This window comes from Crassostrea angulata, unplaced genomic scaffold (genome assembly GCF_025612915.1).
Source record: "Crassostrea angulata isolate pt1a10 unplaced genomic scaffold, ASM2561291v2 HiC_scaffold_93, whole genome shotgun sequence".
Lineage (NCBI taxonomy): Eukaryota > Metazoa > Mollusca > Bivalvia > Ostreida > Ostreidae > Magallana > Magallana angulata.
Genome location: NW_026441648.1, coordinates 39,360 through 65,173, shown reverse-complemented (window position 1 = coordinate 65,173; position 25,814 = coordinate 39,360). Strand labels below are relative to the sequence as shown.

General features: G+C 35.1%; 4 protein-coding genes across 5 annotated transcripts in view; 2 read left to right on the top strand and 2 right to left on the bottom strand.

The window, feature by feature from the left end:
- The window catches only part of LOC128169072 (uncharacterized), a 28,142-nt gene extending 17,947 nt beyond the window's left edge, over window positions 1–10,195 (bottom strand). For both annotated transcript variants that reach the window (XM_052835237.1, XM_052835238.1), the window contains exon 1: window positions 10,138–10,195. In XM_052835237.1, coding sequence (XP_052691197.1) covers window positions 10,138–10,188 — 51 coding nt within the window. In that variant the 5' untranslated portion in view covers window positions 10,189–10,195. The remainder of the gene's footprint in view (window positions 1–10,137) is intronic.
- On the top strand, window positions 998–9,804 carry LOC128169075 (uncharacterized). Its single transcript, XM_052835240.1, has 2 exons — window positions 998–2,459; window positions 8,123–9,804. Exons 1-2 carry the CDS (start codon window positions 2,183–2,185, stop codon window positions 8,608–8,610), a joined length of 765 nt encoding a protein of 254 aa, XP_052691200.1. The 5' UTR covers window positions 998–2,182; the 3' UTR covers window positions 8,611–9,804.
- A 201-nt stretch (window positions 10,196–10,396) lies between the features above and the next one.
- LOC128169071 (ankyrin-1-like) lies at window positions 10,397–13,954 on the top strand. Its single transcript, XM_052835236.1, has 5 exons — window positions 10,397–10,674; window positions 10,813–10,959; window positions 11,422–11,649; window positions 11,860–12,072; window positions 12,296–13,954. The coding sequence occupies exons 1-5, from the start codon at window positions 10,422–10,424 to the stop codon at window positions 12,805–12,807; spliced, it is 1,353 nt and encodes a 450-aa protein (XP_052691196.1). The 5' UTR covers window positions 10,397–10,421; the 3' UTR covers window positions 12,808–13,954.
- Window positions 13,955–15,240: 1,286 nt separating this feature from the next.
- LOC128169086 (charged multivesicular body protein 3-like) lies at window positions 15,241–24,507 on the bottom strand. The gene is made up of 6 exons (XM_052835262.1): window positions 24,363–24,507; window positions 23,162–23,222; window positions 18,046–18,225; window positions 17,572–17,693; window positions 17,172–17,283; window positions 15,241–15,979 (listed from the first exon to the last, which is right to left on the bottom strand). Exons 1-6 carry the CDS (start codon window positions 24,405–24,407, stop codon window positions 15,852–15,854), a joined length of 648 nt encoding a protein of 215 aa, XP_052691222.1. The 5' UTR covers window positions 24,408–24,507; the 3' UTR covers window positions 15,241–15,851.
- Between the last annotated feature and the right edge of the window lie 1,307 nt (window positions 24,508–25,814).

Genomic DNA, 25,814 nt, shown 5'->3' with positions numbered 1-25,814 from the left:
CGTTTACGCAAAATCTCCCCCTTAGCCAAGTTGGTAAGGGGGAGATTCTCCCACATAGCAGCTTCGAAAGGTTAAGAGGTATGAAATGTAAATTACAAAAATTGCAAATAAAAATGGGTTTAATCGCTATACTTTTCTTACTTAAGAGTTTTGACCACCTATATCCATTAAAACCTTTGTATTTTGTACATATAATATAATAATTTTGTATTTTTTTATTATACAGGTTGTCAAGGGTTAGACAGGTTTTTTTAAATCTTTTTATTTTGCAGTTTAAGGTCAGACGACACGTTCCTCAATTTTAGATAACTTTTTCCAGGAATTTGTTAATGGTTTACTACTACTTTGACAAGCTTTCTTGCAAAAAATTAGGGTACCTTACCAGGCATTTCTGCAAAATACTAGAGTATGCAATTTCTTTTATAATCTTCTTGAAAATACACTTGAATTGCTGATATAAAAATAAATACATCTACAGCAGAGAAATTCACTAAATTAGAACTATATCTCCGCCCGGGCGGGGCTTTGAACTCACGACCTCTAGAACCTATACGCTTCTGGCAGTGAGCAGCCACGGTTCTAACCACTCGACCATGTACACATATTTATAACCAAATTCACGTAAATTTTGATCATTTTTAAAGTAATTATAAAATTAATATTTTTTATTGGAACTCTTTATTACGAGGAGATACAAAAAAGATTCTTGAGGAACGTGTCGTCTGACCTTCAATTTATATACTGTTGAATTATCTATGTTCATGGAGGACCAATGTTTGTGGTTTTCGTAAATAACCCTTGCCCACGAATTTTCCTCCCTACGAATGTATATACAAGCATTTGTTACTAATTAATTATCCCAAACTTGCTACCAACAAGATTAAGTCCCAACAAACCAGGTAAGTTTTGGCTGCCCACAAACATTGAACCCCACGAATAAAAATGATTCCACAGTACTATTTGGAATATTATACCCCAACAAGGCTATACTATTACTAATGTAACAAATTTGTTTATTTTCATTATACAGTTTGCATTTTTCTTGAAGTTTTTACAGTTTAAACAGTTTATTGTCATTCCTAAGGTTCAAATACTTACTGTTGATCATTTAATTCTTTCTACTCTCATATTTTGAACAAGTTAAAAATTATCCTATTTATAGTTACACTTCTACAGGAAATAGTATCCATGTTGTCACTTTTGCCTAAGTTATAAAGTTACCTGGTCTCTGATTGGCTAAGTTACTCTAGTTTCTTTGGTTTTCATTGGTTAAAATTAGTGAATAGAATACAGGTATATATAAGAGAGTGTTCGGTCAGTTTTCTTCACTTGGGTTAGGGAGTGATTACCTTATGGTAAGTCTCCCTTTCTATTCTTGGCACTTAAACCTCTTGGTTTTACAGCTATGAATAGGTTAGAGTTAGGTTTAGTATAAGAAAGCATGATTTATGTAGAGTTAGGATTTAGTTCATTTTTGTAGGGTTTAAAGCAATTTTTCTTATATAATACAGATTTTCCTTAAGGTTTAGAGTGTAAGTTTAGATAGGTTTTCCCTTTCCCAGTCCTGGTTTAAGGTGTTGTAGATAACTTATTTTTATAAGGAGGATTATCTTAGTCATTTTTACATTTATTTGTCATAGAGGAGAAATTTAATATTTATAGAGATGTAGCTCGTTCCTTATTCATCGTTCCTCGTCTGTTATTATTAAATCTATTTTTAGATTCTATGGTGGCCCAGTAGGAACATATTTTGATTTTTGGCAATTATTTGGCATTTTTGCATTTTCCTATTTTTTTATTAATTGTAGAATTTAATTAAATTTTCAAGTATCCATTGTAATATCAGTTCATTATAAATTCAGATTATACATATTTTCAGAGTAATTTTCCCTTTGAGTACTTCTGTTTGTTAATTTCCATATTTTTGTCTATTATTATAAAATTCTTGTTGCTATCCTTGACTTAAATCAACTCTATAAACATTAATAAATTGTGTTAAATCTTACTGGTGTTTTCATTACAAGTGTTGACCATAGTTCAGGAATCCCCTTACCTGGGTTGATTTTTAACTGAGCCAGTATTTGACTTTAGAGATACTTTGATCACAAGAGTTATTGCCCTTGTCGTACTGGTTCCGGTTACATAATTTTGGTGCCGTGACCAGGATTCCTGAATAGAAACCATGGCTTCACTTAATTCTATTTTTGATAGTGTAGGGCGAGCTACATCTACTCCTAGAGTTAATGTTAATCCCTCACAAGGTGCTAGAAGTAAACTTTTGTCACGAAGTAGACAGTTAACATCCCCTCCTGTAGAGAGAGTGATTGAGAGTGAAAGAGAGCACATTAACACCCAAATTTCAGATTTGGAGAAAGCTCTTCAAGACCTTACATCTGACTACCAGAGATGCAGAGCAGAGCTTGAGCAGACCATAAGATGCAGACGCCACATATCATTTGGTAATATATCAGGTGTGCATGAGCAAGTAAGAGAGACAGAGACTCCTCTAGCAAGTGCGACAGAAATGAATGAGAGTCGAGCACCTGCACAAATAAACTTGGCACAGAGTGAAAGAAATGAGAGAGCTCAAGATGGGTTAGAGACAACTTTGTCTTCCTTCCCCAGAGATAACTCCAATAGGCACAGGTTAAGAAAAGAGAAAGAGTCAGACAAATTTGATGGTAAAAGTGTAGCTTGGCAAGATTACCTAGTGCATTTTGAACAAGTATCTCTTTGGAACAAGTGGTCATATGAGGAAATGTCTCAACAGCTTATTATGTCCTTAAGGGGGGAGGCACAAAGAATATTAGGTGACCTATCTCAGAGTCAGTTGAAGGATTATAATTCACTTAGGTCCATTTTAGCAAGTCGGTTTTGTCCACAGGAACGTACAGTTGCATATAGAGTAGAGTTTAGATCTCGTTCTCGCAAATCAGGTGAAACTCCCTCTGATTATGGGTATGCTCTCAGGAGACTAGGAAATTTAGCTTTCCCAGACATGTCTTACTCAAATAGGGAGATAATCATTGTAGAGCAATTCATGAATGGTATTGGGAATAGTGACATTAGGTCTCATGTCATTTTACATCACCCTAATACATTAGAGAGTGCCATTTCTTCAGCTACAGAATTCGAAGCAATTAAGGGGCCACAACTCTCCATCACTAAACCTTATGTTTCTTCTGTACAGTCTAGTGAAGTTAAGTCCCCTGATGAGTTGTTAAGTGCAATAAAGTCTTTGGAGATTAGCATTAACAAACTGTCTAATAGACATCGAGGAGGATTAAGCCAGTCAGGAAAAGCTGTAAAGTGTTACAACTGTAAAATGTTGGGTCATATAGCAAAATATTGTAAAGCTCCAAACACTTATGTCCCTTTGAACGAGGATCAAAATAACACTAACTCTGCTTCAACCCAGTCTGTAAATGCTCAGGAAAACAAGTAGGGGTTACCCTAGAAGCCCATAGTGTGACCTTTGATTCTTGTGATATTAGGGCTACTCAGAGAATTCAAGTGAATTTAGTACAAAAGTCATGTTTTAGTGTCAGATGTGTGCTAGGTCAGAATGTAAATATGTTTTTAGTTGACACTGGTTCACAGGCTTGTTTATTAGATGCACATGTTTTTATGACTTTAGATAAAAGACCCCCTTTGAAACCTTGTTCATTGTCCTTGTCAACAGCTGATGGTAGAGATATGAAAGTTTTGGGGAAGATTGACTTAGAATTTGAAATAGGAGAGATTGGGTTTTGTCATGAGTTCATTGTTGCTGAATTAGGAAATTTGAGAGGAATAATTGGAATGGATTTCTTAGAGAACAATGATGTGATATTTCAGATATCTAGAGGTCTCTTAGTTATTGGAGGTCAGTCTATCCAGTTAGAGAGAGAGACAGCTCCTGTTTGTGCAAGAGTCAGAGTTGCTAAAAACATAGTTGTTCCCCCTGATTGTGAAGTAGTAGTTCCTGCTTATTCAATTGGAAGTGTTGACAAATCTGTAAATAGTTTGCTTGAGCCATTTCAATTTTTGTCTCAGAAGGGTCTGTTAGTCGCTAGAACTTTGGTAAATCCAGAGAAGATTTTGTTTTCAATTGTAAATATTTCAAATAGGCCTGTAAGAATCAAGAAACACACGACAGTAGCTTCTGTACATGAGGTTGATATTGTGCAGTCAGATTCACCTGAAGGTGAACATGTTGCTTCAGTCCTCCCTTTGCATTTACAGTCTCTTTATGAAAGATCTTGTGACAAGTTGTCTGAAACAGAAAAATGTCAGTTGTTACAGCTTTTGACAGAATATCAAGATATTTTTGTTGGACCTGATGGTAAATTTGGAAGAACTAATCTTGTCAAACATAGTATGGATACTGGGGATTCTAAACCCATTAAGATTCCACCTCGTAGACTTCCATATTCTCAGAGAGAAATTGTTGAAAATGAAATTGCAAAGATGCTCAAAAATGATGTGATTGAAACTAGTGAAAGTCCTTGGTCAGCTCCATTATTGTTAGTTGCTAAGAAAGATGGGTCATGGAGATTCTGCGTTGATTATAGACAACTTAACTCAGTTACCAAGAAAGATGCTTATCCTTTGCCTAGGATTGATGAATCCCTTGATTCTTTAGCTGGTGCTTCTTATTTTAGCACATTAGATTTAGTTTCTGGGTATTGGCAGATGGAAATGGAGGAAAAAGATAAGCATAAAACAGCATTTTCTACTCACATGGGGTTATTTCAGTTCAAAGTATTACCTTTTGGCATGTGTAATGCTCCCAGTTGCTATGAGAGGTTAATTGAGTTAGTTCTTAGAGGTCTTAGATGGGAAAAATGCCTCTGTTATTTAGATGATATCATTGTCTTTGGAAAATCTTTTGACCAAGCTTTGCAAAATCTTAAGCTAGTGTTTGATAGACTTAGATCAGCCAGTTTAACATTGAAACCTTCCAAGTGTGTCTTATTTCAGAAAGAAGTGCCATTTTTAGGTCACATAGTTTCAGATAAAGGTATTCAGTGTGATCCTAGTAAACTTGAAAAAGTTAAGGAATGGCCTGTCCCCAAAAATGTGTCTGATGTTAGAAGTTTCTTGGGTTTAGCTGGATATTATAGGAGGTTCATCCCTGAGTTTTCTACCATTGCTTCTTCGTTAACGTATTTGACTAGAAAAGGAAAGAAATTTTGTTGGACTCTTCAATGTCAGAACTCCTTTGAGAAACTTAAAGAACTTCTTTGTACAGCTCCTATATTAGCATATCCAGATAGCACATCAGAATTTATTCTAGATACAGATGCTAGCATGTCAGGAATAGGTGCTGTCTTATCACAGATACAAAATGGTGAGGAGAAGGTTATTGCTTATGCCAGTAGGACATTAAACAAGTCTCAAGTCAGATACTGTACCACTTACAAGGAATTGTTAGCAGTAGTTACATTTATCAGGCAATATCGACATTTCTTGTGGGGAAGACATTTTACGATCAGAACCGATCATGCATCGCTTATATGGCTCAAAAAATTTCAAAAATCCAGAAGGGATATTGGCTAGATGGCTTTCAGTTTTAGAGACATATGATTTTTCCATTCAACATAGGCCAGGCAGGTTGCATTGTAATGCTGATGGTTTGTCTAGACGACCTCCCAGTTATTGTAAGCGCATGGATTGTCCTGATTGTCATTGGGGGGATTGTCATGATTCTGGTGGTCAAACAGTTACAGTGCCCGAGCAAATGGACAGTAATACATTGTCCTTGCCCGCCGGGACTGTTTCCGTTAGAACCATAGAAAGGTTCGATTTGATGGAGTCAGAATCTGACAATTCTACGGATGACAATGGTGCAAGTTGTGATTCAGAAATAGTGCCTAACTGGTTAGATACTTGGTCAGTTGATCAATTAAGAACTTGGCAACATCAAGAGCCTGCAATTAGACAAATCATGAATTTGAAAGAAAATTACTCTGTAAAACCCCCTAGAAATGTGGTTTTGGATGCAGCTCCTGACTTAAAAACCTACTATGGTTTATGGGAATCTTTGATAGTTAAGAACAACATGCTGTATTATAGATGGATTGAACCAAATGATAGGGAGACTTTGTTATTAATTGCTCCAAGACAAATTAGGTCCAAGATATTACATGAATTGCATGATAATAGAACTTCTGGTCACTTAGGCAGGGACCGTACCATCAAGGCAGTCAAGCGTAGAGTGTATTGGCCTGGTATGTCTACAGACATTAAAAGGTGGTGTAAAGAGTGTGATGTTTGTGCTAGGGCAAAAGCTGGTCCAGGTTTTAGTAAATCACCTCTTCATCAGTCAGTCATTGGTGCTCCTTTAGACAGAGTAGGCATAGATATAGTAGGTCCTTTACCCCGCACAAATAATGGTAACGAGTACATTATAGTTCTCTGTGATTATTTCTCTAAGTGGTCTGAAGCTTGGGCAGTACCTGATCATACTGCATTGACAGTTGGAGACAAGATAGTAACAGAGTTTTTCTGTAAGTTTGGTTGTCCAAAACAGTTACACTCAGATCAAGGTCGTGAGTTTGAGTCGGAACTTTTTAGTGTCCTGTCTTCAAAATTAGGCATTCAGAAGACACGCACTACTCCATATAGGCCACAGTCAGATGGTTTAGTTGAGAGAATGAATAGGACATTATTGCAAATGCTATCTTCCTATGCAAATAAGAATAGAGATAATTGGGATGATAATCTTCCCTATGTCCTTACAGCCTATAGGTCTACTGTACAAGAGAGTACTGGTTGTTCTCCGAATAGAATCATGTTAGGACGTGAGACAGTAAGCCCAGTAGATCTTATCATAGGAAATCCTCCTTCTTCTCCAACTCCTGTGTGCCCTATTAAATATGTAGAGTGGTTACAGATAGTTCTAGCCGATACTTATGGCTTTGTATCTGAAAATTTAAGAAAATCAGCTGTCAAACAAAAGAAATTTTATGATAGGGGTCTTAAACCCAGAGAATTTTCTGAAAATGATTTTGTTTGGAGGTGGTATCCACCAGCAGCAGGTGTAAAATTAGGTCTGGGTTGGACGGGACCTTACAAAGTGACCAAAAAGATCACAGATGTAACGTATCAAATACAGAGAGATCCCAAAAGTCCTTTGAAAGTAGTTCATGTTGACCAACTTAAACCCTATGAAGGTATACTTCCACCTAAAAACTGGTTACCAGTAGATACCCTTTTAGACGAGTCTATAGAACCCCCTGAATTTAGCAGGTTAGAATCTTCAGAGTCTTTTGAGCCTGAAGATGCAGAGATAGATTCTGCTTCACCAGATTTTACTGTGCCCAGTGCTGAACCTTTCAGACAGTCAAGATGGGGTAGAAGAATTAAACCTCCAGTTGTCTACTCACCTTGAACCAGTATCTAGGCATATTTTATTATTTTTTATGCCTTATGTACATAGTCTGTTTTTATATTTTTCTTTATTGTTTGTTAAATAATTATAGAGTTGATTAAATTTTTGTTTAGTATGTCAGGATAGCATAACATAACTGATACATAGAGGTAAAATTTAAGTTTAATTATAAATTACTAGTCACATCTAGATTGCTGGTTGTTTTGTTTGTGTTTCTGAGTTGTTTTATTTCTTGCTCTTGAAATTAACCTTCAGGTTATACTGTATTTGAACTTTATTGGATAAAGGATTGTTATGTGTTTTAATTATTAAGACATGATGGTATCTTCTAATATAATTATCTAGAAGTCAAAACAGTATACATGATAGATATTTTGAATATCTAGTATCAGTAATACATAGATACGAATCATTGAGAGTTTAGCATTCTTAGATTAATGCTTTCCGTAGATGATCCTTAGTTTATCTCCCTTGTACTGAACTAGAAGCAACCCTACGGTTTTTTCATATAGTTTATCTATAGGGATAGATGCATTTAGGCATCTTTTATTTTAGATGTTTTTCTATAGGAGAAAACATATTTTGAATAGATAGCTATTGAATTACCCTTTATATAGTACAGTTTACAATAAAGTTTTAGAATTTAAGATTTTATCATCAGTTATTTCGGAGTAGGTTATTTACAATTGAGAAATGCTTGCAATTCTATCATTAATCTGGGTTATCCTATTATTCTTTTATTTTCAGCTAGGATGGCCGATGTTTTACAGTTATCAGTTGAGCAAGAGGAGATGGAGGAGCTCTTTGGTACATCTTTTCCTAAGGAGTGGCCCTCAGATGGACAAGCGTGTTCCATTCCTAGCTGTCCATCTGGGGAGCACGTCTTTCACAAAATAGGATCGTACAGGGCCCACTTCATAAAATTTCATAAGGAATTTGTGCCGGTGTATCATTGTCCTAAGGAAGGATGCTCCTTCAGAGCTTTTAAAATTTCGCCTATCCGTAAGCATTGGGATAAGAAACACCCAGGACTTCAGGGGTGTATTTTGTGTCGGAACATTAAAAATCCAAGATACTGTAATCCTGGACAGATAGATATGCCCTTGCCGTCTATACATAGGGACGCCAGGGACAGGGCAGCAGAAGCCAGACGTCGAGCATCAGCCTCTTCTACACCACTTTTTAACCTCCCAACATGTTATAATGCTAGGGACATGAAACCTCTTCACTTTTGACATTTATATGTAATTAAACAAAATCTGTGATTTTGTTTATTTTTAAGGGGGGAGGAATGTAACAAATTTGTTTATTTTCATTATACAGTTTGCATTTTTCTTGAAGTTTTTACAGTTTAAACAGTTTATTGTCATTCCTAAGGTTCAAATACTTACTGTTGATCATTTAATTCTTTCTACTCTCATATTTTGAACAAGTTAAAAATTATCCTATTTATAGTTACACTTCTACAGGAAATAGTATCCATGTTGTCACTTTTGCCTAAGTTATAAAGTTACCTGTTCTCTGATTGGCTAAGTTACTCTAGTTTCTTTGGTTTTCATTGGTTAAAATTAGTGAATAGAATACAGGTATATATAAGAGAGTGTTCGGTCAGTTTTCTTTACTTGGGTTAGGGAGTGATTACCTTATGGTAAGTTTCCCTTTCTATTCTTGGCACTTAAACCTCTTGGTTTTACGGCTATGAATAGATTAGAGTTAGGTTTAGTATATTAAAGCATGATTTATGTAGAGTTAGGATTTAGTTCATTTTTGTAGGGTTTAAAGCATTTTTTTTTTATAATACAGATTTTCCTTAAGGTTTAGAGTGTAAGTTTAGATAGGTTTTCCCTTTCCCAGTCCTGGTTCAAGGTGTTGTAGATAACTTATTTTTATAAGGAGGATTATCTTAGTCATTTTTACATTTATTTGTCATAGAGGAGAAATTTGATATTTATAGAGATGTAGCTCGTTCCTTATTCATCGTTCCTCGTCTGTTATTATTAAATCTATTGTTAGATTCTATGGTGGCCCAGTAGGAGCATATTTTGATTTTTGGCAATTATTTGGCATTTTTGCATTTTCTTATTTTTTTTTATTAATTGTAGAATTTAATTAAGTTATCAAGTATCCATTGTAATATCAGTTCATTATAAATTCAGATTATACATATTATCAGAGTAATTTTCCCTTTGAGTACTTCTGTTTGTTAATTTCCATATTTTTGTCTATTATTATAAAATTCTTGTTGCTATCCTTGACTTAAATCAACTCTATAAACATTAATAAATTGTGTTAAATCTTACTGGTGTTTTCATTACAAGTGTTGACCATAGTTCAGGAATCCCCTTACCTGGGTTGATTTTTATCTGAGCCAGTATTTGACATTAGAGTTACTTTGATCACAAGAGTTATTGCCCTTGTCGTACTGGTTCCGGTTACACTATAAATTTATAACCCATTTTGATGATTGGTCCCAACCTAACCTATGACAGGTCCAGTGCAATCACTAGATTTAGATACGTAGCTTGATTTACCTACATAGCTCTATTTACCTGAAGTAAGTTTATTTAGCATTGTACTGGACCTGTATGAGAAGACAAACACTGACAGACCATGCAGACAGAATTTTAACGTAAACCAGACAGTGACTCCCGATTTCAACCCAAATTCAAAACTATGTGAATATTAAAAATTGCTGCTGTATCATTATTAGTTTGATACAACATATATATCTATGTATGAACGATCGTATTGATTAATTATACCAAGTCTAAATAGTTTTCTTCTTTTTGCTGTTTGTGTGATCCCGCCATCATGTCATAAATTAACTCGCGCAATTAATAATTCGCGTATTCAATTTCTTTGAGTTTGGGACCAATGAATTAATGGAAGAGACAACACCTATATATTTGATGGAGATATTATATTTTTGATTGATTATCCTTCCCTTTCAATTTCTTAAATAAATGGTTGTATGTGTCATTTACATTTTTTTCCCGACCCGACAAATCAGATCACGAGTTAACAACTAGTCTTTACAATTTCCAAGATGGAGCCGATTTTCAGGAAGAAAAACAGAGAACTGATGTTAATGGAAATTGAACAAGACAAACGGCTCGTGGAAGCATCGCGATCTGGAGAGTTAGACCAAGTGAAAACTCTTTTAAAAACAGGTGCCTCTCCCGATGCCACAGAATACAACAAGAGCTTATTCTACGACTCAAAGAACTATTTGACCCCTTTAATGATAGCAGCCTCCCAGGGATACACAGATGTTGTCAGATGCCTGATAGAGAGTGGAGGTAGGTGTTGAGCTGTAGTTTTATTCACGTGTCCGTAACCGATAAAGATCATGTCTTAATTGTATTCATTGTCTTAGTTTGTTCTAAACAAAAATTGATAGACACGTTTCAAAAAATTTCTATTTCAACAATTAACAGCCAGTGTTAACGCGAGTGACCGCTTTGACGTGAGTGCCCTTCATATGGCTGCAGACGAGGGACATGTTGACTGTGTGGCCATGCTGCTGGAAAATGATGCGATGTGCAATAATGGAACTAAATACTCAAAGCATGGATCATACACAGGTATAAACTGAGCTATGTTCTTGTGGTTTGTGCTAGATGAACCAAGGAGATAAGCCAATAGAGAACCTTACTGGAAATACTAGGGTCCAGGGTATGATTTATGGTCCAGCGATATACTTTTCCTTTCCTATTATTCTGTACAATTGGCATTGCCCTGGAATTGAGAGGAAAGTCCTGCTGGGGTATAAATCCTGTGTTGCATTGTCTTCATGGTCATAAAGGTTTTTGGAGGAAGCAACATAGTAAATGTTGCTTGGGCTTTATGTACAGTGGAAATTTTCCTGAATAGTTATAGCAAAAAGCAAGTGAAAAATCCATCATCTAGGGTTTAATTTCCAGCCTAGTCACAAACTTTTCCTTTCTTATTACATGTACTGTATATACACAGGGAAGTGAAATCAGACAAATTAAAATTTTATCATGATGAAAAGTTTTTATTATCCATGATGCTTTCCATTGCAGCCTTCCCTCATCCTGGAGGCACTACCCCTCTACACCTGGCTGCAAGTGCCAACAACATTGAATGTGTGACTATGCTAATTTGGCACGGGGCAGACTATAACGCAGTAGATGAGTATGGGAGAACCAGTTTATATATTGCGGCCCAGAAATCACTAGAGGAATGTGTCCATGCTCACTTGGACAATGCTATCTGGAAGGACATCCTGTCACTGCCTGCCAAAGATACAGGTTCTTATCTTTTAATAAAAATTCTCAGTCATTTAAGGGTAATGTGATAAATGCAATTGTAAAAGTCTATTTTATTTCAGATTGTGCTCATCGTATATGAAAACTATTACTTTAACTATATAAAAGAACAATCATGATCAGTCATCCCAATTCAACAGTTCTTGAATGCTAGTAGAGTCAGTGCTATATAGAAGTTAGTCTTTTATGTAGGTGACACACCCCTTCACGAGTGTGTGAAGAATGGAATGCTGTCCTGTATCCAGGCCCTTCTACGAAAAGGCTCTGATGTCAACCACAAAAACTTGCAGGGGTTTAGTCCGCTACACATTGCAGTCAGAGCTGGAGAGAAGTTCTCCATGGAGATATTGCGGGAGCTTGTTACTAGAGGCTACAGCACCGACGTCAATATACCAGAGTCACTAGGTAAACGTCAATATACCAGAGTCACTAGGTAAACTCCTGCAAATCATTTATCAAAGTTATCCAAAACAAAACTTTTTGTTATTACTTATGACTTTTCTGCTCTTTATGTATGAGGTTTGCTTTCTTTGCATTAAAAAAAAAAAATTATAGAAGTAAATCAAATAATACACGTACACATAGAAATAAGTTTGATTTTTATAATGTACACAATATTACTTTGCAGGATTCTCTCCCCTTCACTACGTCTGTTTCCATGAAAACAACATGCAAGAGCGTAGGCCGGAGGCAGCTGCCCTTTTGATTTCTTACGGTGCTAGCTTTAATATTCGCAACAGAAATAATGACAGTCTTCTGCAGTATGAACTTCGAAGTAAAAACCGCGACTTGACAATCCTGTTTGCCATTGCGAAGAGCGTGGCCTACCTTCCTACCATTGAATCGCTGTCCATCTTCCCCCCACATTCCCAGCTCATCTCCACTGATTATAGTGCTAACAGACACATGGTGAAGTTGATAAAGAATGACGTTCAGTATTATAAGATCATGTGGTACAAAGAGCTGACGAGGGACCCCCGCTCTTTGCAGCATTACTGTCGCTGTGTGGTCAGGAAAGCTATGGGGGTCAGACGTCTGGGTCAGATTGACACCCTGCCCCTCCCGTCCACTCTGAAAGATTATCTCCATCTGAGGATGGAGGAGTTTTCTGTGTCCATTCCAGAAATGCCGGACACGTGACCCCCCATCCCACAGTTCCCGTTGTCTCATGTAGTACCTAAAACATACACTCAGTGTGACACTGTTCTTTCAACTAAAGGTTGTTTCAGTTTTAGAACTAGTTTCGACAGTTTTTGTTTAGGTGTATCTTTTGAATGGTAAGCTGTCAATATTGTACTTCCTAGAAATTTGATAAGCAGTCAGACCTTCTGCCATATAATTCATGTTGGACAAAAATTATGTAAACATTCTGGTGTATAGGTAGGTTAAAATGATCCTATTATGTCGAGAATCTTATATTGCAAATTATCAAAATTCTGGAATGAATCTTCACCTTGTTGGTGTATTCTACATGTTTTCGTGAGGCATCTAGATTTTATAGATTTATTACCTAAATTGATTTGTTCATTGTTGTTGAGTTTCAACAAGAATCCAACTACATGTATAACTTACTGGCAGAGAATCTAGCCCAGTGAGGAGACTTCGACATGTCAGTCTGGTATATATGTACAACTAAACTCAAGTGTGGGGGGCCAAGTCTGCCTAATCATTCTGCTGGTCCAACACTATTACAGAGGAATATACAATCGTGTTACCATTGCAGACAGTGGGTGGGATCCATTCTTTGGGATCCATTCTATGGGATTCAATCTACTGGCCTTAGATGATTTGTTTGGGGTTTTCTTTATATGTGTGATGAGTTTTGCAGACTTATATATAATTCTACTTGTACTACAGATGTATAGTGTACATAGCACTGTGCAGCATGATCTTGCCACCATTATGGGTATGAACCAAGTCCAGCAATGGATCCTTGGCATGCGATACAGAAATATGAGTAATTACAAGCATAAAGCTAGCATTAACTCCAGCATAACAGTGCCACTAAATTGAAAAAGCATAAAAGATGGCCGATGAACAGTGTCTTAACATAGTTGTGGAGCTATGTAGTTGATCAGCTTTGGCATTTTAATTAAGTCAATGCAAGAAACTACATTTATAACAAAGATGTAAGGAGTATGTTGTTGTGTGTTCTAGAAGTTTATGATCATGTTGTAATTAAGTGATGTAATTTATCACTGTTAGAAAGTTGTTAAAGATGCAGGAAGCAGTGATGTTGAAATCATATAGTCATATTGATAATAAATTTCAGCATGTTGAAATTCTATGTTGATTGTATTGTTTTATTATTCCCATTTGCCATGTAATATTGTTGTTGTATAATATTTTGATACGCAAAATACTAGATCCGGTATAAAAGTTGAAAGTATCCTTACCCAGAAGGATAAAAAAGGTGTTTTTGACATTTTCTTGCAAAGAATCGATTTGATTTTTCTACATTTTAGCTTCTGTGTACGCACTATATTTTCTTATCACTGCGTAGCAGCCCCTGCAATGATATACGCAAGTCCTACACATTAGATTTACAATAACCTGTACATTAGATTCACAATAGCCCATGCAACTATGTGCATAAACCCCTGAAACTGATTCCCAAACCAGTTTAAATAATGTAGATTTCTGCTCACAGGGGGCAGTTATTCCATGCACTGGAAGTAGAAGAATAAAGCGCTGAGCTATGCTTAGAGCTTTAAAAACCACAAAGCAGCTTCTTTACAATTAAACTACTGGAACTACAAAGTAAGGCATGCCCATGTAGTTCTAAATCATATATCAGTATATCAAGGGCAGATATCGTAAAAGTTCCTAATGACAAATGATTTTAAAAATCATGATGCATGTGTGTACCATGCCTTTTCAACCTATACCCTAATTGAGTTTTTGGGAGTCGATTTAAATCAACTCTCCCATGTAGTTACTCTGGCAAACCGAAAGTGAAACAGTGTTTGGACCTAAGCACAAATCATCGCCGCTGACAAGACTTAGTTCTTGAAAATAATAGAAAAATCAATGTAACGATGTAATGTTTTTCAAGGAAACTTATCTATCAACACTTTGAAAACAGTCAGATTTTATATAATACGAACAATTTATATATTTTTGTAGTCTCGTGTTCCTACGCCAGAGTGTAATAAAGTCTCGGTCAACCAGATGCTCGGTGTCTCCGTAAATCTCCGACAAGCAGAGAGGCTTTTTGCTTGTAGGAGATTAACGGAGACAGCCGAGCGTCTGGTTGAACGAGACTAGAGTTCGATATCAATAGTGCTTGGATCCATACGATTTTTAGAATTGTTTCGATTCGAATACATATAGTTTGAAATCTATCTTTAAATATTACACAACATGATTCATATGGGGTTTCTCAAAATTCTTGTCGGAAAAGTCTAAAAATTCATATAATAATAAAGTGTGTAATTCAAATACAGACTAGAAACTAATTGCCATGCAAGATAAGTTGATTTTAAAATAAATGATAATCGATAAAATCAACTCCCCTCAGTACTTTAGTACTTTGATATATATATGATACTTGTAAAAAAACAGCTGCAAGAGTTAGCATTTTCATAATTTTATTTGTTCATTTGTCACGAGGTATAAGAAAAAAGAATAAATAAGGATTCCTAACTGAGATACATGTCTGATATACACATGCTACCATACAAAGGTACATTAAACACCATGTATAAATAAATCACATTTAGTTTGGTGGATTTAGACAGAAACAACTGTTTGCATCACTGTGTAACTCAGCTCTATAAATAGAAAGTTCTACAAAGCATCCCTACCAGTACCAAAGAACTTATTGATAAAAAGAACTTATTGATATGATAAAGTTAATATGTCTCAAAATTTTGGTGCTGACAAAAGGGGAGTATTAAATTAATCTTTAAGTACATTTCATCAACATCTCTTTATTTTAAAACTGTTTTGTTTTGCAAGATGTTAATCATGGTACATGTACACTGAGGTTCAATGAAACATTCATAAATATTAAAGTATTGTAATGAGCTCTATACAATACAAAATGCAACAAATGCCACCCATTGTCATGATAATTAATAGATATTATTCACAATGCATCACTATTTACAGTTCTATCACATGATGAATCTCTGGGAAATGTCTGGTTTACTGATGGCAATGATGACATGATGAATTCATCATCAGCTGCGTAGCGCCTCCAGTCGACTTGTTAGATCTTCATCCTCTTCCTCCGGCATGGCAGTGGCGCCCTCTGGCTCCCGTACAGGAAGTGAGTCATCGACAGCAGCAGGGGCTTTACCAAGTTCTCCTGTTCAGAATAACACTCAACATTGTAAAGACATAAAAATGCAAGAAAATCTTCATAATGAAAAAGAACTGCGAACGCTAATGCCTGTTTCCCGCCTACATTTTACATCCAAATTTTTCGGAATTTTGGTCAGATATTCAATTTTTTTTTATTATTAATTTCTAATTATCTCCCCTTGAAAAAGGGTGTGGCCCTTAATTTTCAAAACTTTGAACCCCCTTTGCCTAAAGATGATTTGTGCCAAGTTTGGTCGAAATGGGCCTAGTAGTTCTTGAGAAGATGTTGAAAATGTGAAAAGTTTATGGATGGACGGACAGACAGACGACAGACAAAATGTGATCAGAAAAGCTCACTTGAGCTTTCAGCTCAGGTGAGCTAAAAATTAAGTTTTCTACTAAAAAGTATAATCAAATCCTAATCAATTTATATCAAAATAAAATTTGTAATGAAATTATTTATTTTTAAACAAAAAGTTTTGCTAACGTAGGGTCTAAAAAAAATTTCATTAAAATCGGTCTCTATGAGTGAGGAAAATATTATTCAGCGGCTGATTTGTGCATTAAAACTTAATAATCACATGTCTACATTGGATATTGAAGTAAATTTTCATTCATATTTGTTAATTATATAAATCGTTACAAAGCAAAATGTATTTTGGTCTGCAGACATATGTTCCCCCCCCCCCCCCTTGTTTCAAGGGGTGGAAAGATGTTTTATAAAAAATTTCCGTTTCTGTTAGTTTCTGTTATGAAATGAGCTATTTTAACCCAAAATATATAGATATCTCTCTTTGTTTGAACAAATCATTTATATTTAATGTAGATATACATTAATGTTTACATTATTGTGAAAAAATAAATTAAATTAGACAATTATCAAAAAATGACTTTAAGTTAGGCGGCTAGACAATGCTATCGTTCGCAGTCCTTTTATTCATTTATCACAAACTTCCCAGAAATGTTGAAATATTAATATTGTTTCCCCTTCATTTTTAGTTTTAATACTTAAGGTTCATCAAACTCCAGAAATCCCAAATTTGGCAAATTTCGTGTAGAGTATGTTTCACTTCAACCCTTGCTAGTTAAAATAAGGCTCTTTTCCTGTACCAGTGTTTTTACAGAGCACCTTTGTAAATCTGGAGATATCTTTCCCCTCACAAACTTTCAAGACATGTACAGATGGTTTTTCTTACCTGCTGTTAGTTCATAGAGAACTTTTTCAACTTCAGAATCTGCTTCTTCTTCCAATTCGTCATCATCCAGGGTCTCCATTGTATCATCCAGCATTTCTTCCATGATGCCCGCCTGAAATCCAAACTCGTCCATATTAAAAGGGCAGACACATATTGCAAATAACCACGGGTAATCAAACTGGAATGTTTTGTTGTAAATTATTCTTCCACAAAGAATACATTCACTTTATTTTAAAATGGACCAGCAATAGATGTTAATACATGATGATTTGTCTTTCTAGATTTACCAAAAACTGAATAAGAATCTTTTATTGTGTTTTTTAAAAGTAACATTTATAGCTGAAAAATGTGACAGAATTCATTCAGTAAAGAGCCAAGTAAAGAATGATCAGGTTGTTACCTTCATCATTTCTTTGGACATGTCTCTCATTGTGGCCTGGATTTCGGGCATTTTGACCAGGGCCTGCATGGACTTCATGACTTCTGTGCTCTTCTCCAGGGCACCTGCTATTCTTAGAGTCGCTATAAAAGCAAAAGAATATGAATTAAATAATTGTTCTCAAATATTGTGGTAAAATTAATATTCCAATACATTGGGCTTCATTTTTTGTGGATATCATGGATACATCTCAAATTAGCATCCGTAATGAGATATAATTCACAATCCTTATTCATTGTTCATAGAGGCAAATCCACGTCTTAGCATCCAAATGAACCTTGAAAAATTGGTGAATTTACATGATTCCACACTATAGTAATTGTATGTCAAAGTGACAAAACAAAAATATCACAATTGATAATACAGTTGTATCGTATTCTTTCTTGGGACACAAGGAAACCTTTATGCTCATGGACATTTCAATTTTCAACCTACCCAGCTGATTTTTCATCTGCATTTGGACCGAGTTCATGTGGGCTTTGGATGCGTACAGCCTGTTGACAGCTTTCCTCGCTCGTACAATTTCTTTGGCCAGGATTTTACAGGACTCTTTTTCCCCCTTTTTGGCGGCATCTTTAAGTGATCTCTTCACTTTCTCTTCTTCCCTCTGAATCCCTACAAATTCACATTTTTACATAAACGCGATATTACAGAAACTTAACAGAACAATTCAAGAGAAGTTGGTCTACAATACATAACACCGATTGTAAATATGGTAAACATGTACTTCATTTACCAAAACACACTTGGCTGATTCCACTGTGACTATTTTACCGTATTTTGTTCCCATCCTTCTCATAACTTTATTACATTATATGAAAATATATATTTTATTAAAGTTTATGTTATTACAATAGTCTAAATCTGATATGTAAAACTGACAATACATTAGCTTAGCAGAGTTCGGTGATTACATTATTTCATTGTCTAATTACACTTGTAATTGGTTACATTAGTTATGACAAACAATGATGAGTTATTTTTCCTTAAGATTAAACAATTAAATTATGATCAGTTATTCTAAAATAAAATTAAAGAAAAAATCAGTGTTTTATGCTAAATAAATTAGACAAGTGATGACAAGTGTCAAGTTATAACTTAAATTGACATTAGACGAGTGAATATGTCATAACATTAGACATGTAATGATTAGTAATTCTTTCATTACATGAGTCAACTGATAATCGTTGATAAAGGCAACAACTTTTGACCATATATAACTTTACATTAAACAAGTGATAATCCACGATTGTGTGTTACATAATAGTTACATTCACCATCAATCATTATAAATCTTGTGATGAACAGTTATTTTTACCCCTGATATGTCTGTCAATGTTATACAGTTATTTTTACCCCTGATCTGTCTGTCAATGTTATACAGTTATATTTACCCTTGATATGTCTGTCAGTGTTATACCGTTATATTTACCCGTGATTTGTCTGTCAATGTTATACGGTTATATTTACCCCTGATCTGTCTGTCAATGTTATACGGTTATATTTACCCCTGATCTGTCTGTCAATGTTATACGATTATATTTACCCCTGATCTGTCTGTTAATGTTATATTTACCCCTGATTTGTCTGTCAATGTTATACGGTTATATTTACCCCTGATTTGTCTGTCAATGTTATACGGTTATATTTACCCCTGATCTGTCTGTCAATGTTATACGGTTATATTTACCCCTGATCTGTCTGTCAATGTTATACGGTTATATTTACCCCTGATCTGTCTGTCAATGTTATACGATTATATTTACCACTGATATGTCTGTCAATGTTATACGGTTATATTTACCCCTGATTTGTCTGTCAATGTTATACGGTTATATTTACCCCTGATTTGTCTGTCAATGTTATACGATTATATTTACCCCTGATTTGTCTGTCAATGTTATACGGTTATATTTACCCCTGATTTGTCTGTTAGTGTTATATGGTTATATTTACCCCTGATCTGTCTGTCAATGTTATACGGTTATATTTACCCCTGATCTGTCTGTCAATGTTATACAGTTATATTTACCCCTGATTTGTCTGTCAATGCTATACGGTTATATTTACCCCTGATTTGTCTGTCAATGCTATACGGTTATATTTACCCCTGATCTGTCTGTCAATGTTATATGGTTATATTTACCCCTGATCTGTCTGTCAATGTTATATGGTTATATTTACCCCTGATTTGTCTGTCAATGTTATACAGTTATATTTACCCCTGATTTGTCTGTCAATGTTATACGGTTATATTTACCCCTGATCTGTCTGTTTATGTTATACGGTTATATTTACCCCTGATTTGTCTGTCAATGTTATACGGTTATATTTACCCCTGATCTGTCTGTCAATGTTATACGGTTATATTTACCCCTGATCTGTCTGTCAATGTTATACGGTTATATTTACCCCTGATTTGTCTGTCAATGTTATACAGTTATATTTACCCCTGATCTGTCTGTCAATGTTATACGGTTATATTTACCCCTGATTTGTCTTTCAATGTTTTACAGTTATATTTACACCTGATCTGTCTGTCAATGTTATATGGTTATATTTACCCCTGATCTGTCTGTTGATGTTATACAGTTATATTTACCCCTGATCTGTCTGTCAATGTTATACAGTTATATTTACCCCTGATTTGTCTGTCAGTGTTATACGGTTATATTTTCCCCTGATTTGTCTGTCAATGTTACACAGCTATATTTACCCCTAATCTGTCTGTCAATGCTATACGGTTATATTTACCCCTTATTTGTCTGTCAGTGTTATACGGTTATATTTTCCCCTGATTTGTCTGTCAATGTTACACGGCTATATTTACCCCTAATCTGTCTGTCAATGTTATACGGTTACATTTACCCCTGATTTTTCTGTCAATGTTACATGGCTATATTTACCCCTGATTTGTCTGTCAATGTTATACGGTTATATTTACCCCTGATTTGTCTGTCAATGTTATACGGTTATATTTACCCGTGATTTGTCTGTCAATGTTATACGGTTATATTTACCCCTGATCTGTCTGTCAATGTTATACGATTATATTTACCCCTGATCTGTCTGTTAATGTTATACAGTTATGTATACCCCTGATTTGTCTGTCAATGTTATACAGTTATATTTACCCCTGATTTGTCTGTCAATGTTATAGCGAGCGCAGCTCGCTGACGCGCAGCGCCGGCGCGAAGCGAGCTCTACCGGCAAGGCGTGTGTGAATAGAAAATTCGGACTATTTGCACATTCATTCAACGGATTTTTTTGGCGTCAGTAAATCGGACCAGTAATGCCTTGTTTTAATCATCCCAGTAGTTCCCTGTAATTATGGTTTCCAATTTCACACTCTCACGAGAACAAGATAAAAGACTACATACATGCATTGAAACAACGCCAATTTCCGGAGTTATCGTCCTTTCGAGTGACGTCACAATGGATTTCTTACACATAGATCTGACAGAATTTTTCGGAGTCAGTAAATTTCGACCCACAATGCAATTCCTCAATGTCGGCCGATCTCACTAGACTGGATACCATCTCGCGAGAATCAAAGTAAAACTTTTGAGAAACAGATAAATTGTGTAATTTCCAGAACATCATGCTTTTTAAGTAAACCAAACAGTATTTTTCGCGTAGTTTTTTCTAGTGTGTTTTCAAAGAGACAGACTACACTTAACTGACGTGAACTTTGACGTCACAATAAGGGGAAACTACTCTAAGTAGTTATTGTAAATCTGCTGAAATATAAATACCAAAATCTTCTCAAAATCTTGCAGAGCTTACGAATCGGGACATTTCTTCAGAGATAGGAAACAGCTGTAACTTGCTCGCATTTGGATGAATGCTCACAATTATTTTATTCACTATATTTACGGTAATTTCCAGGAACGTTTTTTAAATGGGGCGTGGCAACATCATTAAAAAAATCTTCATAAGCAAAATGAAAAATAAAATTCTCAAAATTAGGAAAATTCTAATCGGGGTGGGGAATGGGGAGTGCGTGGTATGCCTTTAGCTCTTTAGCTGCTCCAAAGTGTCTTTATTTTCACTACTATTTACGATAATACATGCTCCCGGGGGATCCATTTTCCTTTTGTGATCAACAAATTTTTTTTATACGTAAATTTGATTTTTTTTTAAACGGGGGAGGGGGGAATCTGTGATGAGTCAATTTTTATTTGTAAGTTTAATAAAAATGTCTGGTGCAAGAAAAGAGGAAATAAACTGCAATGTACATTATGTTAAAATCTTTATTATTCAACAACATTTTATCTGAGATAAATTCTATATTGGCGTGCGACCAGTAATGAGTATTTAAACAATCTGATTAAAATCAGATCTTTGATCCGTTCCGACAAATTCTGATGTCGCTACACTTTGGTTAGCGACTATCAGAATTTTGGAGCGTTACAAAGATCTGATTTTAATCAGATTGGTATATAAATAAATAAAAAATCTTATGAATTATAAATAATGAAAATGTACGGGAAAAATACGTATATTTCTTTTATTTTGCATTCAAATTCATTTACTTTACGTCACTACTTTTATTTTTATTGATTTATCATAATTCATTTTGATCACCTGCTGCGCTCGCCCCAACGGTCGCACCGTAAAACATATTACGGTTATATTTACCCCTGGTCTGTCCGTCAATGTTATACGGTTATATTTACCCCTGATTTGTCTGTCAATGTTATACGGTTATATTTACCCCTGATCTGTCTGTCAATGTTATACACTTATATTTACCCCTGATTTGTCTGTCAATGTTATACGGTTATATTTACCCCTGATTTGTCTGTCAGTGTTATACCGTTATATTTACCCCTAATCTGTCTGTCAATGTTATACGGTTATATTTACCCCTGATTTGTCTGTCAATGTTATACGGTTATATTTACCCCTGATCTGTCTGTCAATGTTATACACTTATATTTACCCCTGATTTGTCTGTCAATGTTATACGGTTATATTTACCCCTAATTTGTCTGTCAATGTTATACGGTTATATTTACCCCTAATTTGTCTGTCAGTGTTGTACAGTTATATTTACCCTTAATTTGTCTGTCAATGTTATATGGTTATATTTACCCCTGATTTGTCTGTCAATGTGATATGGTTATATTTACCCCTGATTTGTCTGTCAATGTTATACGGTTATATTTACCCCTGATCTGTCTGTCTATGTTATACGGTTATATTTACCCCTAATTTGTCTGTCAATGTTATATGGTTATATTTACCCCTAATTTGTCTGTCAATGTTATACGGTTATATTTACCCCTAATTTGTTTGTCAATGTTATACAGTTATATTTACCCCTAATTTGTCTGTCAATGTTATATGGTTATGTTTACCCCTGATCTGTCTGTCAATGTTACACAGTTATATTTACCCCTGATTTGTTTGTCAATGTGATATGGTTATATTTACCCCTGATTTTTCTGTCAATGCTATACGGTTATATTTACCCCGATTTGTCTGTCAATGTTATATGGTTATATTTACCCCGATTTGTCTGTCAATGTGATATGGTTATATTTACCCCTGATTTGTCTGTCAATGTTGTACCCTTCCTTCCTCAGATTGTGTGTCCAGTGGTTCACCTGTAGTATAAAAAGACAGTAGAATTTGGACAAAAATAGATTTGAAAGCATGTACTTACGCACTTATTTTAAGCAAAAACATGTTCCTTTATAACACGAAATTTTACAAAGAAAAATGGGCATGATAAAAAGCAACAGACATATACAAAAAACAAGCAACAACTGAAATTTGAAGTATTAAATTGCGAAATAAGAAAAAAAAATATCATAATCTATACTCTATCGACAAATTTTCTTATGACATATTTTTTAAAGTCTTAATTATTTTGAAAACACCAACTCTAATATTTTGAACAAGGTAGTTCAGCATACACACTGTTAACAATCTGTGATAATAAGTCATTCTGTGTGGTCACGATTAATTGAAGCCTTTAATCTAGAAAGTCTGACACAAAGATATAAAATTTGAGAAATAAATATTTTGAAATTTTTATTTAACTGCACTCACGTAAACAGTTACAAAGCAATCTAAACCCATTACTAACTATCACGTTTATCAATATTTGCAGTGCTTATTCCTTGTCAAAATGGTACAGGTGCTATAGAAATGAATTAAGTAAACCCACAATCAGATGTAATGTGTTGTTGCTAATTAAAACTAGGTAAAGTTGAGTTCTAACACATACAGTTTTTAATAAGAACAAATTCTGAAAGGTAACACCACCATACACTTCATTAGGAAGTAGCTGGGACTGGTACATGTACGTGGTTTGGATTTTGCAATAACCACTGATAACATCTACAAAAATTTTTCATGACAAAGCTGAATTGTCATATGATAATAAGATATCACATGAAGATGATGCAAGCCGTGTTAATATATAGAATTACAAGATTCAACTCCTGTCATAAATGTAGTTTGACATAGTAAAAGAACGATAACAGTAAAAGTTGCATGCCAAAAGCATCAAAAAGTTGTTACATTTCATCTATTATGATGTGGATTTACTCATATTTTTAACAAAATAAAACATTCTTATTTTTTTACACCTCAAATTTAAATCTCATTTGGGATATAATATCTCAAACAGGCGAGTGGTCCCAACCTTACAGGGTTGTTCACAAAATCTGAGAAAATTCCGGTAAATGCTTTTGATGGACAATGACACGCTTTTTGAATAATTTTATCCAAACATTTACCATTTCCTTTGGGTCTTTACCCTTTTCTTTTCCAAACAGACCCATTCTCTTTGGATTTCTGTCCAAAAAGGGTTACATCTATCCAAAAAATGAAAATGTAAACAAAAACTGTTTTCCTACTTCCTTTTGCGATTGCGCAATGATAAAACATGACGAAATTATTATTAACTCATGCTATTTTAAGTCGTGAAGAAAACCATATTTTGGTAGATTTTATGTCATATCTTATTTATGAATTTTTGGGAATATCAGAATCTTCCCTGGCTGTTTACCATTTGGGAATGCGCGGATCCAAATATTTTTCCGAGTTGGGGGCTCCGATGGATAGATTGTTTGCCGGGGAGGGGGCTCCAATATATAGTTTTGAGAGGGGGTTATTTTAAAAACAGAATTGTCCTCTGGCCCTCTTCATCCGCGCATGTTTGGGAGGGGAGGGGAGGGGAGGGGGGGGGGTGCGCCATGTGGGGAAGGATGAGGACATACACCTTTCTAATTTATAATATTATATATCCCTTCCCCCAAATGTATATACATTTGTTTGTTTTGAAATATTCAAGATATATTTACTTTTAAATATAAAACACCATATCGTGTACTAGTCACACTGGTGCTTTAATTAAAAGAAAATGAAAATAATTGATTATTTTTAAAAAATATTGACAAATGGATGAAAAAAGTTTTTATGAATTAAAAAGGTAGTGATTGACCGACCCTCCTCCCCTATTCGCTTTTGAGAAGTGGACAGGCATAGCCTATACATAGCCTACATTTGTATGTAGGCTATGCCTGTCCTCGTCTCAAAAGAGAACCCCCCTCCCCCACTCCCTACGCCAATAAACGAGGTTATGTTAAAACCAATGATAAAAAACATCCAGTCAATCGATGATATTTAGTAATTCCAAATTGGAATACAAACAAAATAACTGGTGTCGGGGGTCACGAGGGACTTCCCCGGGATTGGTCACGTGGGACTGTGTTGGACAGAACTAATTGTAACGATTAATTCTCTGTCCAAAACAGATTCAAAGATGACAGAATCAGGAAGAGGCGTCCCCGGCGACTGAGCGACATTATCGGATTCTTCATCGATCTAATACGGACCTGTCATTAAATGGGAGCAATGGAACATGCATGTTTACGTTAGGAAGAAATTAAACAGCTACCGACTAGGAGTTAAAAAGGATACAAATTTTTTCCTTGCTATTGGCATCCGGGGTAAATTTATGCATAATATGTTAATATAGATATGTATTTGGCACAGTTAGATTTGTTGTTATAGGGGCACCAATCACAGCATTTCCCTTTGGTGCTTCAGAAATTGACTGTTACCCAATAGAAAAATCAGCCTCTTAATTGACATCACAGAAACTCAACTCAATGAAATATTGATATTTGAAAAAAAGCAAAACATTTATACGATTTCACATAATATACACAATAAGCATACATGTA

Excerpts from the sequence above, each read along its gene's own strand:
- LOC128169071 (XM_052835236.1), top strand. The coding sequence starts at position 10,422 with ATGGAGCCGATTTTCAGGAAGAAAAACAGAGAACTGATGTTAATGGAA. Across the intron at positions 10,675-10,812 it reads ATGCCTGATAGAGAGTGGAG|CCAGTGTTAACGCGAGTGAC; the intron begins GTAGGTGTTGAG and ends AACAATTAACAG. Across the intron at positions 10,960-11,421 it reads AAAGCATGGATCATACACAG|CCTTCCCTCATCCTGGAGGC; the intron begins GTATAAACTGAG and ends TTTCCATTGCAG.
- LOC128169075 (XM_052835240.1), top strand. The coding sequence starts at position 2,183 with ATGGCTTCACTTAATTCTATTTTTGATAGTGTAGGGCGAGCTACATCT. Across the intron at positions 2,460-8,122 it reads CAGACGCCACATATCATTTG|CTAGGATGGCCGATGTTTTA; the intron begins GTAATATATCAG and ends TTTTATTTTCAG.
- LOC128169086 (XM_052835262.1), bottom strand. The coding sequence starts at position 24,407 with ATGGGTCTGTTTGGAAAAGAAAAGGGTAAAGACCCAAAGGAAATG. Across the intron at positions 17,284-17,571 it reads TGTCCAAAGAAATGATGAAG|GCGGGCATCATGGAAGAAAT; the intron begins GTAACAACCTGA and ends TTTGGATTTCAG. Across the intron at positions 15,980-17,171 it reads TCTCTATGAACTAACAGCAG|GAGAACTTGGTAAAGCCCCT; the intron begins GTAAGAAAAACC and ends TATTCTGAACAG.